The sequence below is a fragment of the Chionomys nivalis genome, chromosome 3, assembly GCF_950005125.1.
Source record: "Chionomys nivalis chromosome 3, mChiNiv1.1, whole genome shotgun sequence".
NCBI classification, from domain to species: domain Eukaryota; kingdom Metazoa; phylum Chordata; class Mammalia; order Rodentia; family Cricetidae; genus Chionomys; species Chionomys nivalis.
The window spans coordinates 63,958,139-63,973,542 of record NC_080088.1 but is presented as its reverse complement, the minus strand read 5'-3'; the positions used below and the strand labels follow the sequence as shown (position 1 = coordinate 63,973,542).

The following is a 15,404-nucleotide window of genomic DNA, read 5'->3' as shown; positions in this document are numbered from 1 at the left end:
CCATAGCCACATTGCACAAGTCTTTAATCCCAGTGCTTGGGAGACTGAGACAGGAAGAGCTCTGTGACTTCAAGTCCAGTCTGGTCCACAGCACTGAGCTCCAGGCCAGCTGGGGCTACGTAGAAAGACCCCCTCTCAAAACAAGTAGGCAAAATTTAAGATTTTTAAAGTATGTATTTTATGTGGGTTTATGTAAGAACATATATGAAGGTGAGAAGGACACTTTTGGGAACTACTTCTCTCCTTCCTGCTTCTATCTTTTGAGCTCCAAGATTATAGGCAGGTAGGGCAGTGGTGGTGCACACCTTTAATCTCAGCACTTGGGAGGCAGAGGCAGGAGGATCTCTGTTGAGTCTGAGGATAGCATGGCCTACAAAGTGAATTCCAGGTCATCCAAGGCTACATTACATGGAAAAACCCTGTCTCGAAAAAACAAAAACCAAAAAATAAAAACAGTAACAAAGATTATAGGCAGTACCATGCTGTGGTGGTTTGAGTAAGAATGACCCCCATAGGCTCATGGATCTGAATGCTTGGTTATCAGGGAGTGGCACCACTTTAGATGGGTTAGGGTGTGGTCTTGTTGGAGGAAGTGTCACTGGGGGTTGGCTTTGGCTTTTCAAAAGCCCAAGCCAATCCTGGTGTCTCTCCCTGCTGCAGTGAGTCTAGATGTAGAACTATCAGCTGTTTCTCTAGCTGCCTGTGTGCCACCATGTTCGCCACCATGATGAGAATGAACCAAACCAATGAAACTATAAGCAAGCCCCAATTAAATCAATTAAATGCTTTCTTTTACAAGAGTTGCCATGGTTATGGTGTCTCCTCACAGCAATAGAACACTGGCTAAGACACCAAGTCCAGTTATGTAGTGTTGAGGATCAAAGCCAGGAGTCTGTACACGATAGGCAAGCACTCTGCACAACAGAGCTACAGTCTTAGACCCCTACTTAGTATTGTTTGTTTTTGAGACAGGGTCTCATGTTGTAGCTGTGGTTGATCTGGAGCTCACTGTGTAGACCAGGCTGGTCTTGAACTCAGGAACTCAAGAGATCCAGCTGCCTCTACCTCTGGAGAGCTGGGATTAAAGATATTCGCCACCACGTGTTCTCCTTCCCCAATTCCTTAATGTAGGCACTTAGAACTGGCTTTGGCCATAGATTTGGGTATGCTGTGTTTTCATTTTCATTCCTTTTATTTTTCTCTTTTTAACTTTAAGAAACACACAGGTTTGCCGGGCGGTGGTGGTGCATGCCTTTAATCCCAGCACTCGGGAGGCAGAGGCAGGCGGATCTCTGTGAGTCGAGGTCAGCCTGGTCTACAAGAGCTAGTTCCAGGACAGGAACCAAAAAAGCTACAGAGAAACCCTGTCTCGAAAAAAAAAAAAGAAAGAAACACACAGGTTTTTTTTTTTTCTTTCGAGACAGGGTTTCTCTGTGGTTTTGGAGCCTGTCCTGGAACTGGCTCTTGTAGACCAGGCTGGTCTCGAACTCACAGAGATCCGCCTGCCTCTGCCTCTCAAGTGCTGGGCTTAAACACACAGGTTTTAATGAGTAAAGGTGTTTGCCATCAAACCTGAGTACACAATTTCAATCCTCTAGGTCCCACATGACGGAAGGAGAGAACCAACTTCCTGAAGTTGATCTCTGACCATACATGCATGTGGCACACATGCACAATATAATAAATGTAAAAAAATACAACATAAAACCCTGATAGGCACTAAGGAAAGATCTTAGAGTATTCCAAAAAAATATAACTAATCCCTGTCCAGTCTCTCTACAGAGAGGTTCACTACTAAGCAAACTATATCTAAACAGCTTTGTAATACTTCATTCTTAAATATGAATGGATAAAAAATGCCAGTCATTTCAGGAAACCTCATATGTAAACAGCAGAAGCCAGGATAAACAGCAAAATGAAGTAGGAGGAAAGACAGTCTGAACTACAGGAAAGCCTGTGGACGGTGTTTTCTGTCAAGGCCAACAGTGCAGCACTGCAGAGCTGTGCCCCCTTCTCTTTGGAATTAAACACACACACCCTCAACTGCTGCGGAAGCTCTGAAGGACGCAAGTCCATTCTGCACAGCCAAAGCTCCCCATGGGAAGGGGACAGAATCTCCAAGCTCAGCAGAGCCTAAGACTTAAGAGGAGCTTATGCACACCCAGCCACCAGCAGCAAACCTCTGCCACTGGGAGGTACAGTGGCTTTAAAAAGCTGAGGCACCACTCGCCCCTTTTCATGGTTTTAAGAATATTCACAAAGCTCTGCCACCATCACTATTTAACTCTCGAAGGTTTTCAATAACATAAAAGGAAATGTATTCTTTTACAAGTTAAATTTAAGTCTTAATTAAATAAACCTGTTTCTGACTGTTCTTCCTACACATATTTTATAAACACAACTCGAATGTCTCTTATTAAATCCTTGAAAGTAATTCAGAAACTCTTTGAGAAAAACATATCCTTCTAACCAAACAGAAGAGGAGAAATAGAGAATGATAATTCAGGAATTCTCCTTGGTGGATGTGGAAAGGAATGAGTCTCCCTTCCACCCCAACTCACCAAAAAACAAACGAACAACAACAACAAAACAATTAAAAAAAGTCACTTGGGTCGGGTGTGGTGGTGCACGACTTTAATCTCAGCACTCAGGAGGCAGAGGCAGGCGGATCTCTGAAGTTGAGGCCAGCCTGGTCTACAAAATGAGTTCCAGGAGAGCCAGTATTACACCTGTCCCCAAACAAAAATAAAACCACACCTTGGTTGTCCTCAGTCCTGAACAATCACGCCTTCTCCCTTCTCTCTACACTCATTCTGCTCTGGTCTCTCACTAGGTGCCACGTGCTGATCTTAAGGGAGCATTTCACTCCTCCACGTGTCCCTGGAGCGTGGCCGAGCAGTCTCCCTCATAGCACACACCTCTGAGGCTGTGCTTTTCGGTGTCTGTTTTCCATATTACCAGGAGGAACTCAACGCATAATTGCTGAAGTAACCACAGGTGCTCCAGAATTCACCTCATAAAAACATTTATTATTTACTTATTTTAAGACTTACTTATTTTTATTTTATGTGTGCTGCCTTGAAGGGCAAGAGAGGGTGCTGGCTCCACTGGAATTGAGTTAAGAGACAGTTGTGAGCTGCCATGTGGTGCTGGGAACTGAACCCAGGTCTTCTGTAAGTGCAGTAAGTGCTCCTAAGTGTTGAGCCATCTTTCCAGCACTGTCACTATTCTTACACACCTGTCAAATGAACTCATCTAATAACTGTACACACCCACCTCCCCGGCACTGAAGAATGATCTTAGGATCTTACACACCTAGATAAGTATTCTAAAACTCAATTACTTCCTCAGACCTAAAAAAGCCACTACAATTTAAATGAAATATAATATTTTCAGTTTTTTGTTTTTTGTTATTGTTGTTTGGTTTTTCGAGACAGGGTTTTTCTGTAGCTTTGGAGCCTGTTCTGGAACTAGCTCTTGTAGACCAGGCCTGCCTCTGCCTCTTGATAGCTGAGATTAAAGGCATGCACCATCATTGCCCAGCTTTCAGGTTTCTTTTAAAAAAGACATGTGAGTTAAATTGTGTGTATGTGGCTATGTAAGTGTATGCAGGTGCCCGTCGAGGACAAACTCCTGGAACTAGAGTTACAAGTAGTTGTGAGTGATCTAATGAGTGTTAGGAACCAAACCTTAAGCAGCAAGAGCTTCTAACTGCTCAGTTATTGCTCCAGTCCTCTATTTTCAGTTTTTAAATTTTTTAAATTTATATTTTTATTTTCTATATGCATTGGTGTTTTGCCATGGGTATCGGGTCCCCTGGAACTGGAGCTACAATATAGGTGCTGGGAACTGAACCTGGATCCTCTGGAAGAGCAGTCAGCACTCTTAACCACTGAGCTATCTCTCCAGGCTCCAGTTTTTAATGTTTTAAGATGAATTTCTCTGAAAATTCCATCCATGCATATAATGCATTCTGATCATGTTCTCTCTCCTTCTCTTAGCTCCACCCCAGCCTATAAACACTTCTCTTTCCCAGATTTAGGCTTTTGGTTTAGTTTTGTGATTGTTTATAGTATAGCCAGGGCCACTGTCCGGTTTTCATAGTTCTCAACAGCCCATTGTGTAACTTAATCTCGCTCCTGCTGGAGCCGGAGCCGGGAGCACATGTCAACGCTGCGCTCAGTCACATCACTGCAATGTCTTCATTAAACATGGAAAACATTACTCACCTTCTCTCAATGACCCTCCAGAGCTGGCGCCAGAAGTCCAAATTTCGTTCAAAGGGAGTCAATATCAACTTTTGTTCCTCTTCTAGCCTGGCTTTAGAATGAGAAGGTCACATCTCTATCTGATCATAATAGTTTTAATGAATTATAAACACTCAAATTCATTACATTAAAAGACACATATACAAATACTGCAAATTATTATGTTGGTTAAGATACTGGGGATTATACCTAAGGTTTGCACATGCCAACCAAGTGCTCTACCACTCAGCCACATCCCAGCCCTCCTTTTACCTTTTTTGTAGCCTAGGAAGGCCTTGGAATTGCAGGCCTACACCAGGCTCTGTCCAATTATTTTAATGTATTTATTATTGAGTCAATACAAGAATACCACCAAATTCAAATTATATCCTTATACCGCAGAAGGTTCTCTCCCACAACTCTCACGGAAAAATGCTCAGAGGACCCCTAAGAGGGGCCAGACAGATGGCTCAGGAGTTAAGAGCGCCAGCTGCTCCTGCAGAACATGCTCATGGCAGCTCACAGTTGCCAGTTCCAGGGGATCGGATGCCCTCTTCAGACCTCTGCTGGCAATGTATGTATGCACATGGTGCATACACACACTCAGGCAAACACAAACACATAATAAGAAAAGACTAGGAATGGAGCAGAATAACCACTAAGTGCCTTTGTGCACCGCTGCCCTACACCCAGCAACACTGTCTATTTACACACCAAAATCCACTTGTAATAGACACTACCACCCTCCCCCACCCAAAAGTGCATTTTATTTATTTATTTTGTGTGCATGTTTAGAGGTCAACACACAACTTGCGGGAGTTGGTTCTTTCCTTCTACCATGTGGGTCCTGAGAACTGAACTCAGACCATCAAGCTTGGCAGGAGCTTCTACCTGCTGAGCTATCTCACAAGCCCCAGTATTTCCCTTTTAAAAGAATCAAAATTTCAGGAGGCAAATGGCAATGCAAGCTAAAATGCCCAACCCAGGGCTTCCAGACAAATCTTCAGAGTCCAATACTCACCGGACAAGCTGGCGTCTCCATTTTAGGAAGTTATCTTTCTCTGCCTGTTTCAGTTCTTCTGGGCTAGTTTTTCTGTCCCAATTTGGTCTGGAACAATCACAGAAAGGATTTTATATATAATACCAAAATAAAAAGAGAATTTGGATATAAATGGCAGTTAAGAAGGAAGCAGGAAAATTATGAACTAAGAATATATTCCGTGGTTATGTCTTCTTTTTTTAAAAAAAATAATTATTTTATGTGTATGACTGTTTTTGCCTGCATGTATGTCTGTGCGCCAGAAGTGGAATTATAGAAAGCTGTGGGCTGCCATGTGGGGCTGGAAATTGAGTCTGGTCCTTTAGAAGAACAGTCAGCTCTTAACCACTGAGCCATCTCTGCAGCCCCATTCTATGTCAACTTTTTTCAGGGGATGGAGGTGTTGAGATAGGGTTTCTCTCTTTAGCTCTGGCTGTCCTGGAACTCACTCTGTCGATCAGGCTGGCCTCGAACTAGATCTGCCTGTCTCTGCCTCCTAAGTGCTAGGATGAAAGGCATGCGCCACCACCACCTAGCCCGTCCTATGTCTTCTAATGATCTAAATTCTTGTTCAACTTACCTCCTCGGTATACACAAGAACTGTCTGTTTTCTTCATGGAGTTTCTTAATTCTCTGACTCTCCTCAAAAGACAGCAGTCCAGTTCTAGCCTCAGGAAGCACAAACTTGATATTAAGCTTCTCTGTTCACAGAAAGAAAAGCGCTATTAGTCAAGATGCAGTTCAGAGGCTGAGGATGCACCTCAGTTGCTGCAGTGCCTGCCTAGTGGATGACGGGGAGGAGTGGTACACACCTGCAATCCCAGCACTTGTGAGCGGGGGCAGGAGGACCAGTTCAGGAATTCAAACTGAGTTTGAGGCTAGTCTGGGATACATGAGATTCTGACTCAAAATCCAAAAAAGGTAATTTAAAATACTGAATGTTGATCATTTTGATACTTGAATACTAACCACTCCCTAAAACAGAACTTAAGCTTTCTTAGGTTAATTTCTAAATTAATACACAGATAACTTTACAAGAAAAAGATCTTTACTACCTCACTAAAACTCCCCCAAAGCTGACTTCTTTGGGTACTATGTTTTAAGAGTCTATGTGGTGAACGGACTTTATGGAAACAGCAACAGTAACAATGGGAAAGGGTATAAAGATTCAGTATAAATTTCCTCGTTTTACCTATGCAGAACAGTTTTAAGCTAACAGGAGTAGAGGCAAAGATTTAGCAAAAGATATTGCATTAGAACAAGCAAACTACTGTGGCTGTAATTTATACAAGATACATATTAATGGTCACCATTAGTGACTATATCACATTAAAAAAAACCAAAAAACAACAAAGCAGGCGATCCCGTGTGAACTAGTAATAGAGAGATGTATGCTCTAGGGCTCTAACATGTAGGCTGCTCACCGCTCAGCCAACACCTGGACTGCATCAGAAGAGAACCCGTGAAGGCAGCCACGCTTCCTCCTGAAGTGGCAAGCGAAGTCTTTATTTCAAAGCTAACAACATCTTCAACAACAAAGCTCTTCACTTGAGCAAGGACTGCAGCCTGCTACCCCTCTCAAACCATCACAATACATAAGATCCTGCAGTCCTGTAGCCTACACTACCGCTAACCCACTAGACTCTCAGTATCAACAACTCCTCATACCTGCTGCTTCTATGGTGTTAGCTTCTCTGTCTAATGGTGACTGCCCACTGCACCCCTATTTAGCCTTAGTGATTAACTGGAAGTATTGTACATCCATCCTCAACCACTGCTGGATTCCTTACTCCACTGTACCCTAAACTCTACCTACCTGTTGTTTCTATGTGTCACAAGATGCGTACTGCTACAGGAAATGGTACCATACAATGGTGACCTGGCATGGCAATAGGCTGAGACCACAGCCTTCTTATGGAAGGAGGAACTCGTTCTAGCTCTTGGTTAACCTGCCCCAGTCCCTAAGTGGCAACTGTTCTGCCCTTCCTTTTCCTGATGACAGCCTTGTCATCAGCCTCACGAAGACACAATGGAAGCTGAGAGATGTGTACCATGGTGCCACACGTCCCTAGATGTCCCACCTTCAATCCCTTTGTCCCACTGCAGAGGACACTGTGCTCCTTCCCTGGCAGGAACTGACCTTTCCAGATGTTTCCAACCTCATTTAGTCTCACCTCCTCCAGTCTAAAAACCCGTCCCACTCCCTTAGTCACCTGTTTTACTTTTAACCACACAATTGCAAAGGAAGCTCTTCCTGTAAACCTTCCCTCTGACCCACCTCCAACCTTCTCTCTGCCACTCCAAGTCCTGGAATTCAATTCCTTGAATTAAACATGTAGTCTTCTGAGTCACTTTTTCTAAAATTCACATGCATACACCGGTTGGTCACATATGCCTTACACTTTTCTTTATGGGGGCGGGGAGTATGGTACATGTAGAGGTCAGAAGACAGCTTGATGGAGGAGGGTTTCTCCTTCTACGTGTGGGTCCTGGGGACCTAACACACAGTGTGAAGGTTGACAGGACTGCTTCATCTACTTTATCCACATCTGCAGCCTGCTCAGGTATTGCGAATGGGCCCACACTAAACACACTGCCCTACAACTTAGTCTTTTCGTCTGACAATAGGCCTTGGAGATCCTTCATGTTAACACCTGGAGTTAATCTGTTCAACTGCTGCTCAACAGTTCAGCCTGTCCACACCAGAGCAGTGATCTCCCTGCTGATAGAGCATTCAGCTCCCACACTTTCCCAGTCAGTTGCAACACTTTCTATGCCTTTGTTACAAATGGAACTTCTTTGGTCTAGACCTCACTTGCTGAATCAGAGGTTCCAGAGGAAGAGCCAGGAGTGTGTTTATGAACAAGGTCTCTGAGTAATTGCTGCCTAGTAACTGTGACAGGGAAAGCCTAGTAACTCAGAGCATTTGGGGAGAAGCAGCATGCTAGTTTACAGAGAAGAACCACTCAGAGCATTCCCAGAAAAGCGACGTACACTTGCAGCTCCTAACTCATCCTGCAAACCCAACAATCTTCTTTTCAGAGGGACATGGTCTCACTGTGTAGCACTGGCTGTCCTGGACTCACTATGAAGACAATCTGGTCCAACTCAGAGAGATCAACTTTCCTTACTGGGATTTAAAAGTGTGTGCTGTTTTCAACCCATATAACATAATCCATGATTCTTTCATTCTCATTCTTTCTCGCCCACCCACCTAAAACCACAATAAAATGGTCTGGCAAAAGGTACTAAGAGCCTTTTAAAAATTCAGCTTTATGGAGGTAATCCACATTCAAACAGAAATCTCAAAGAGAAATGTTTGTCCATTAGCAGGTACTTCCCATTCTCTATTCTGTCTTTGTAAACATGCCTATTCTGGACTTTTCACAGAAGTAGGATCCTATGTTTTTAGTCTTTCTTGGTGCTGATCACTGAACTCAGGACTTTACACATGCTTGGCAAGTGCTCTACCACAGAATCATATCCCCAGTTCAGAATGTTTTAAAAGGTCCTGAGTGGTACAGTCCACATCAGAACTTCCCCCCTTTTCATGGTCAAATAATACTCCACTGTATATATGTGTCACATCCTGTTTATCCAATCATTAGCTAATGGAGATCAGGGTGCTTTCATTTTGCTTTTTAATGGCAAATGACACAACTAAGAATATCCATGTCCAAGTATTTATGTAGACATGATTTTGGTTATCTTGGGTATATATCCAATAGGGAAACTGGTGGATCACATGGCAATTTCATTTCACCTTTTGAGAAACTGCCAACACAGCTTTAAGGAGCTGCACTATCTGCAAACGATGGATGAGGTCCACTTTCTCCACAGCCTCACCAACATCTGTTAACAGTCTGTGATGTCATCGATGGCCGAGGGTGAGGGAACTGTGACAGGGAAAGCCCAGCAGTTTACTCTCAGCTCCTTGTTCTTTGCCAGCTTTGTCCAGCAGGCCTGGCTCATTCTTGCACCCAACATTCCCGTCCGCATTCCTTCCTCCAGTTCTGACTCGCTTCTTTATTCGACTAAGACGTGTCTCCGAATTCATCTTTCTTCCTTAAAACCACCAGTCAACTTTTAGAACACTGAAGCCTTGTACAACAGTTATGGAAAACAGAAAAAAGGTTCCTCAAAAAATTAAATATAGGGCCAAGTGGTGGCACATGCTTATAATCCCAGCACTTAGGATGGTGAGACAGGAGGATCACAAGCTTGGGGTAAGACTGTGTTACACAGCAAGCTCAAGGCTGGCTTCTACTATAGTGAGAACCATATCTTTATTTAAAAAAAAAAAGTAAAAGAAATAAATAAGGGCTGAGATGTCCATGCACAGATCTGGTGCAGATAGACATGCAGTGAAACATCCAGACACCTCTCCCCTCCACACACACATGCACACTCCACACGGGACACTATGTAGAGGTTCTATAAAATGTTGACATTTTATATAAGGCAATTAAGAACCTGTGTAATGGGGGTGGGGTGGGGTGAGTATGCTGTAACTATTTCTACAGGTTTTAAGGGACAATTGATTGTACTGAGGAACAAACTGTACACATGTACAAAAGAGGACTTCTCAGCCCTAACAGACAGATAATCTCGCCATGTTTAATACTGTGGATGAGCATTACACCAATGGAAATAAGCCAGGCAAAGAGCAACAGGGACCTCACAAGATGTACAACTGAAAAGGTGGAGATGTAGAAGCAGGAGTGGATGGTATTATGGGGAAGAAACAGGAGGAAGATCATCAGAGTGCGAATGAATGAGGAAGGAGGAGCTCCAGACAGCTCATGGCCAGCATGGTGACCTCACCTAGGAACAGTGTATTGTCCACTTGAAACCTACAGTAGACTACCTTACCACACACAAAAGAACCACGTGTAGTGATGGATCTGTCGGTCAGCCTGAAAGCCACTACCTATACACTGTGTGTGAAGATTAGGACACATTGTGTACCACAACTGTATGAAGTTAGGAGGTAGGAACATGACTACTGCCCCACCAATACAAAAAAAACCCCCAATCAAAATAAATCCTGCCCACCCCCCGCCAACAAAACACAATAGAAAATGACAGCTGGGCAGTGGTGCCGCACACCTTTAATCCCAGCACTCGGGAGGGAGGCAGAGGCAGGCGGCGAGGCCAGCCTGGTCTACAAGAGCTAGTTCCAGGACAGGAACCAAAAGCTATGGATAAACCCTGTCTCAAAAATCCAAAAAACAAACAAACAAAAAAACCCAAAAAAAAACAAACAAAAAAAAGAAAGAAAAAGAAAACGACATCTGAAACCACGTTATTACTTAAAACACCTATAAAGGGACCCTTCACTGCCCCCCCCCTTCTAAAGACAAGGTCTCACAACCTTGGATAATCTGGAATTCAGTATGTAGATCAGGCTAGCCTCAAACTTAGTGACATTCTTCTGCATTCTGGGGTGAAAGGCACGTGGTGAAACTTTTATCCTCCCTGGAAACTGGCCCTTGCCCACCCCCTGGTGTCTGTGCTCATACCGCTTGTCCCTGACCAGCAACACCAAACCCCTAACAATTTCTGAACAAAGCAGACTGACTGCTGTTTCACAACTTGTCTGGTTGCTCTCACTACCTGTTTTGATTTTTGTTTGAAGATAGGGTTTTGCTATGTAGCCCAAGCTGGCCTCAAACTTAGGGAAATCCTGCATTAGCTCACCAAAGTGCTGGGATTACAAGTGTGTACTACTGTGAATGGCTATCTCCTGTCCTATTACCTACTTAGCAATCTTCTGTCAGATAGAAGCTATCATGAGCTCCATCTTTTACGGCCCATTGTTTTCTATAGACTTCTTTCAAAACATATAAAAGAACATTTTAAAGAAAAAAATTTATCTTTTAACAGATAAATTCTGTTAAAATTTCTGAGTAGCCAGGTCAATGTTTGAGAGTAGCTGGTGCTAAATAAAGGCATTTTGAACAAATGAATGACTTGCTAAGCAGCCTGCCATTCATAACAGTAAGAGAAATAACTTACAATACTATTTATCAGTTACTCTTTTAAGTGCTTAGAACACAAACACGAACACACACACACACACACACACACACACACACACACACAGAGCAGGGAGTATGTACAAGGTGCCTGGCAGCAGCAAGGATATGTTTTGCACTTGATATGACGATGTACAATCTGAAGGGCTTCTGCTCTGTTTCTGAGACAGTCTTATGGCATAACCTTAGTTGGCCTGGAATTCATAGAGATCCACCTGCTTCTGCCTCCAGAGTTCTGGGGTTAAAGGTGTGCGCCACCACACCTGACATCTGAAGTGTTTTTTAGAGCTGAATTTAAAAACCAGTGTGGACTCTGCCTTTCACGCGTGGAACTTTCCCACCCCGCTTCTGGATTAAGGAAAGCCTGTTCACATGATGGGAACAAGACGGCAGTGACCAGGAAAGCCTGTTCACATGACGGGAGCAGACGGCAGTGACCAGTGTCGCAGGCACCAGGTGGATGAGCCACTTACCAGCCACGAACTCAGTCCCTGCGAGCTCTGCAGTGGCGAGGAAGTCGTCGAGGGAGCTCTGTTCTGTCACCGACTGGAGATTGAGCCGGCCCCAGTCATAGCCGTCGTTGAGTTCACTCGTGTGCAGCTACAAATGAAACACGGCACAGACTGAAGCAGCTCTCCTCTCTCTTGGCATCGAACAGCTCTAAACTTTCCCGGTACTGGTCTGTGTCCTGGGGTGCTTTGCCTCTTCTAGAATGTTCACTACGAATAACAAACACTAGGTAGGCTGGGCCACACCTCAGTAGGACACTTGCCCTTTGCTGTCAGTGACAGTTGCTATCCAGCAATGCAAAACCCCAGATCAAATATTTAAACGAACACTTCCTTACCTCAGCAAGGGCACTTCCCTGACACCATTCCATTCCATCTCTGACTCTCTGGAAGTGAATTTTACTATTTAGAAAGCTGAGGTTTGCCGGGCGGTGGTGGCGCACGCCTTTAATCCCAGCACTTGGGAGGCAGAGGCAGGCGGATCTCTGTGAGTTCGAGACCAGCGTGGTCTACAAGAGCTAGTTCCAGGACAGGCTCCAAAACCACAGGGAAACCCTGTCTTGAAAGCTGAGGTTTAAGTAGGTAAAATATTTGCCTACAGTAGAGAGGTAGAACTTGAATCCTGACTATCTTGACTCTGCTAGCCAGTCGCAAAAAGTTTCCATAGGGACTTATGAGAAGGGATATTTTAAACCGAGCATCGTGGTGCACGCTGTCGTCACACGAGTGGGAGATACAGAGGCCACAGGTCTAAGTGCCATCCTGAATTGTGTAGAGATCTACTCCCCACTTTCCCTTAGTCTCCTGCATCCCAAAACTCCCAAGGGCTGGAAGACTGGATTGGCTGGGATGATCATTAAAAAGATCTAGGTGCAGGCTGGAGAGATGGCTCAGTGGTTGCTCTCCCAAAGGTCTGAGTTCAATTCCTGGCAACACATGGTGGCTCACAACCATCTGTAAAGAGGTCTGGTGCCCTCTTCTGGCCTGCAGATATGCACACAGACAGAATATTGTATACATAATAAATAAATTTTTTTTTTAAAAAAAAGATCTAGGTGCACACGATGAAGTTTATTTTCTCATACAACCCAGATACAATACCATCCTGTTAAATGATTAAACACATGTGCAAACAGTTAAAAAAAGAAATTAAAATCAAAAGCTTAGAATTAATAAAAATCAGGATACGAATTAGAATTTTTTTTTTTAACATTTAGATTCAACCACTCCACAAATTCCCAAAGGGTACTACAATAAAAAGTTACCACGAGGTCAGTTAAATGACCTCCAATCAATGTCCACACTTGAATAATGAGAAGCCTGTGTGTATTCCTAAGACTGATTGGTTGAAAAGTGGGATAGTGTGAAAGACATGCGGTCAAATTAGCACCGGGGACAAACAAATTCAAGCACAAGATCTTAATGAAAACTCCAATTTTTTTCGAATATTCTGGAGAATAAAAGTGACAACTAGAACAATAAACAAAAATCAACCACTTCATTTATTTTTTTTTAAAGACAGTAGCCATGGTGGGCCTTCAATTCATTATGTAGACCAGGCTGGCCTTAAAACTCAGAGATCTGCCTATCTCTGCCTCCTGATGCTGCGATTAAAGTAATCTCTATATTTTCTCTCTATATTTTCTCTCTCTCTCTCTCTCTCTCTCTCTCTCTCTCTCTCTGTGTGTGTGTGTGTGTGTGTGGTTTTTCGAGACAGTGTTTCTTTGTAGCCTATCCTGGAACTAGCTCTTGTGGACCAGGCTGGCCTCAAACTCACAGAGATCCACCTGCCTTTGCCTCCCGGGTGCTGGGATTAAAGGCCTGCGCCACCACCGCCCGGTTTTCATTTCATTTTAAGGCTCCTTACTACATTCTTCCCCAAACTCCCAGAGACAATGTTAACTCCATGAGCTCAACCCCAAGGAGGAAACAGAAGGGAAAGGTGGGATAGAATTTATTTGTTTTTCTGATGAAACCACTTCTAGAGAATCGATTCTCTGGATAATTAAAATCGGAACGTTTAAAGATCCATCCAGTCTTGTAATCCCAGTACCGAGGAAGGGAGTCCCAGGCCAACCTTGGGCTGCGTACGGAGATAACAAATTATTTTCTCTTTAGAGTTTTCCAAGAGCGCCCACGGCTTCTAGAGCAAAGATCAAACACAGGCAAGCATTCCGACATGAAAGCCTGTATACGTTCTCATTCCCATCTCATCACACGCTAGCCTCTCTGTGCCTTGCTGGGACCCGCTTCGAAATCCTGTTCGGCGTGACTCTGCTTTGACTTTTGTAGCGTGGAGGCTTCCAGAACGAGACGGAAAGGATACGGATAGTAAGGATTTTCTTACCCAAGAGTCAGTATGACGGTGGCTGCGGTTTCGCTGAGTCTGATGCCGGATAAGTACCCGGCCCAGAGACCCGCTACCCTGCGCTCTCCTCCGGCCCATAACAACTCCACAGTGGTACGAACACCCTCCTCACGGCGCGTGTGGCTTCCGGTTTCCCCGGCTCTATATCAGGAAGTGACGTATGAGCGAGTCCAAGTAGCTCTGGTCCAAAGTTGAGCTGGGGGAGTGGAAAGACTTTTAGACTTGTTTCAGAATGATTTTGGTAGATATCGAGTTTGAAAATATTATAGAGAAGAAATGTTGAAATTGCTCTGGGGACTTTCTTATTCAATTTTGGATGGGCCGACCTACTTAAGAGAATGGTACATTCCAGACTTGTACGTCAGTGTTTAAAGATCGGTGGGAAACTGGGACAACTGGAAACTATGCCCGCTCCGGTTCACAGTACTAACTCCACCTTCCCTGGTGCTGCTTTCGTCTGGAGGAGGAAGGGACTCGGGTGTAGGGTGCCTCTGTGACTCTAGGTGGCAGGAGGCTTCTGTGGCTGCTTTTTCGCCCAGCAATTAAATTAGTTTTTGTTTTCCTAGCATTCTATAGCTGTGAAGCAGGGAGAAAAGTTCCCGCCTCCGTGAGCTTTTGAAATGAGCAGTGGAAAAGCATTTCCAGAACTTGAAAGACGAGAACGAAAGCCGACAGCATCCTTCTGCTTTCTGAAGAGCAAATATATTTACCCGTTTCAATGAGAGTTGTATCAGTATTTTCCTATCATTAAAATTAAAGCGAAAATAGTGAGCTGGCTCCACTAATAGATATTTAGTGGCCTCCACCAGTCGTCATCTATCCTTATAATGGGAATATAAAAAGTCAGTTAAGCCAGGCATGGTGACATACACCTTTAATCCCAGCACTTGGGAGGCTGAGAAGAAACCCTGTCTCCAGCTACCTCTCCACCCCCCCCCCCCCGTTCCTCCCCGCCCATCAGTTTATCGCTACGTGCGTGCAGGACTCCCTCATTGCTAGGGAGATCACTACAATGTGCTGCTCTGACAGGTGTTTGCACTGGCTATAGATCAAAGGTATGCAGTGTCACGTATCAAATGAAGTCTTGTTACTTTTCCATACATAATTGAGGGGACTTGGGATTAACATGTATTGTAGAAGTCATAGGATCAAGGTAATTCATTGTGTTAACTTGCTTGACTGAGCTATGTCTAACATTAAAAT

General features: G+C 44.0%; 1 protein-coding gene across 1 annotated transcript in view; it reads right to left on the bottom strand.

Moving 5' to 3' along the window:
* Lsg1 (large 60S subunit nuclear export GTPase 1) overlaps nt 1–14,308 on the bottom strand; it is a 29,350-nt gene extending 15,042 nt beyond the window's left edge. Inside the window, exons 1-5 of the mRNA XM_057765628.1 lie at nt 14,181–14,308; nt 11,798–11,924; nt 5,867–5,987; nt 5,269–5,355; nt 4,230–4,316 (exon numbers count right to left, since the gene is read on the bottom strand). Coding sequence (XP_057621611.1) covers nt 4,230–4,316; nt 5,269–5,355; nt 5,867–5,987; nt 11,798–11,924; nt 14,181–14,279 — 521 coding nt within the window. The 5' untranslated portion in view covers nt 14,280–14,308. The remainder of the gene's footprint in view (nt 1–4,229; nt 4,317–5,268; nt 5,356–5,866; nt 5,988–11,797; nt 11,925–14,180) is intronic.
* Nucleotides 14,309–15,404: the final 1,096 nt, after the last annotated feature.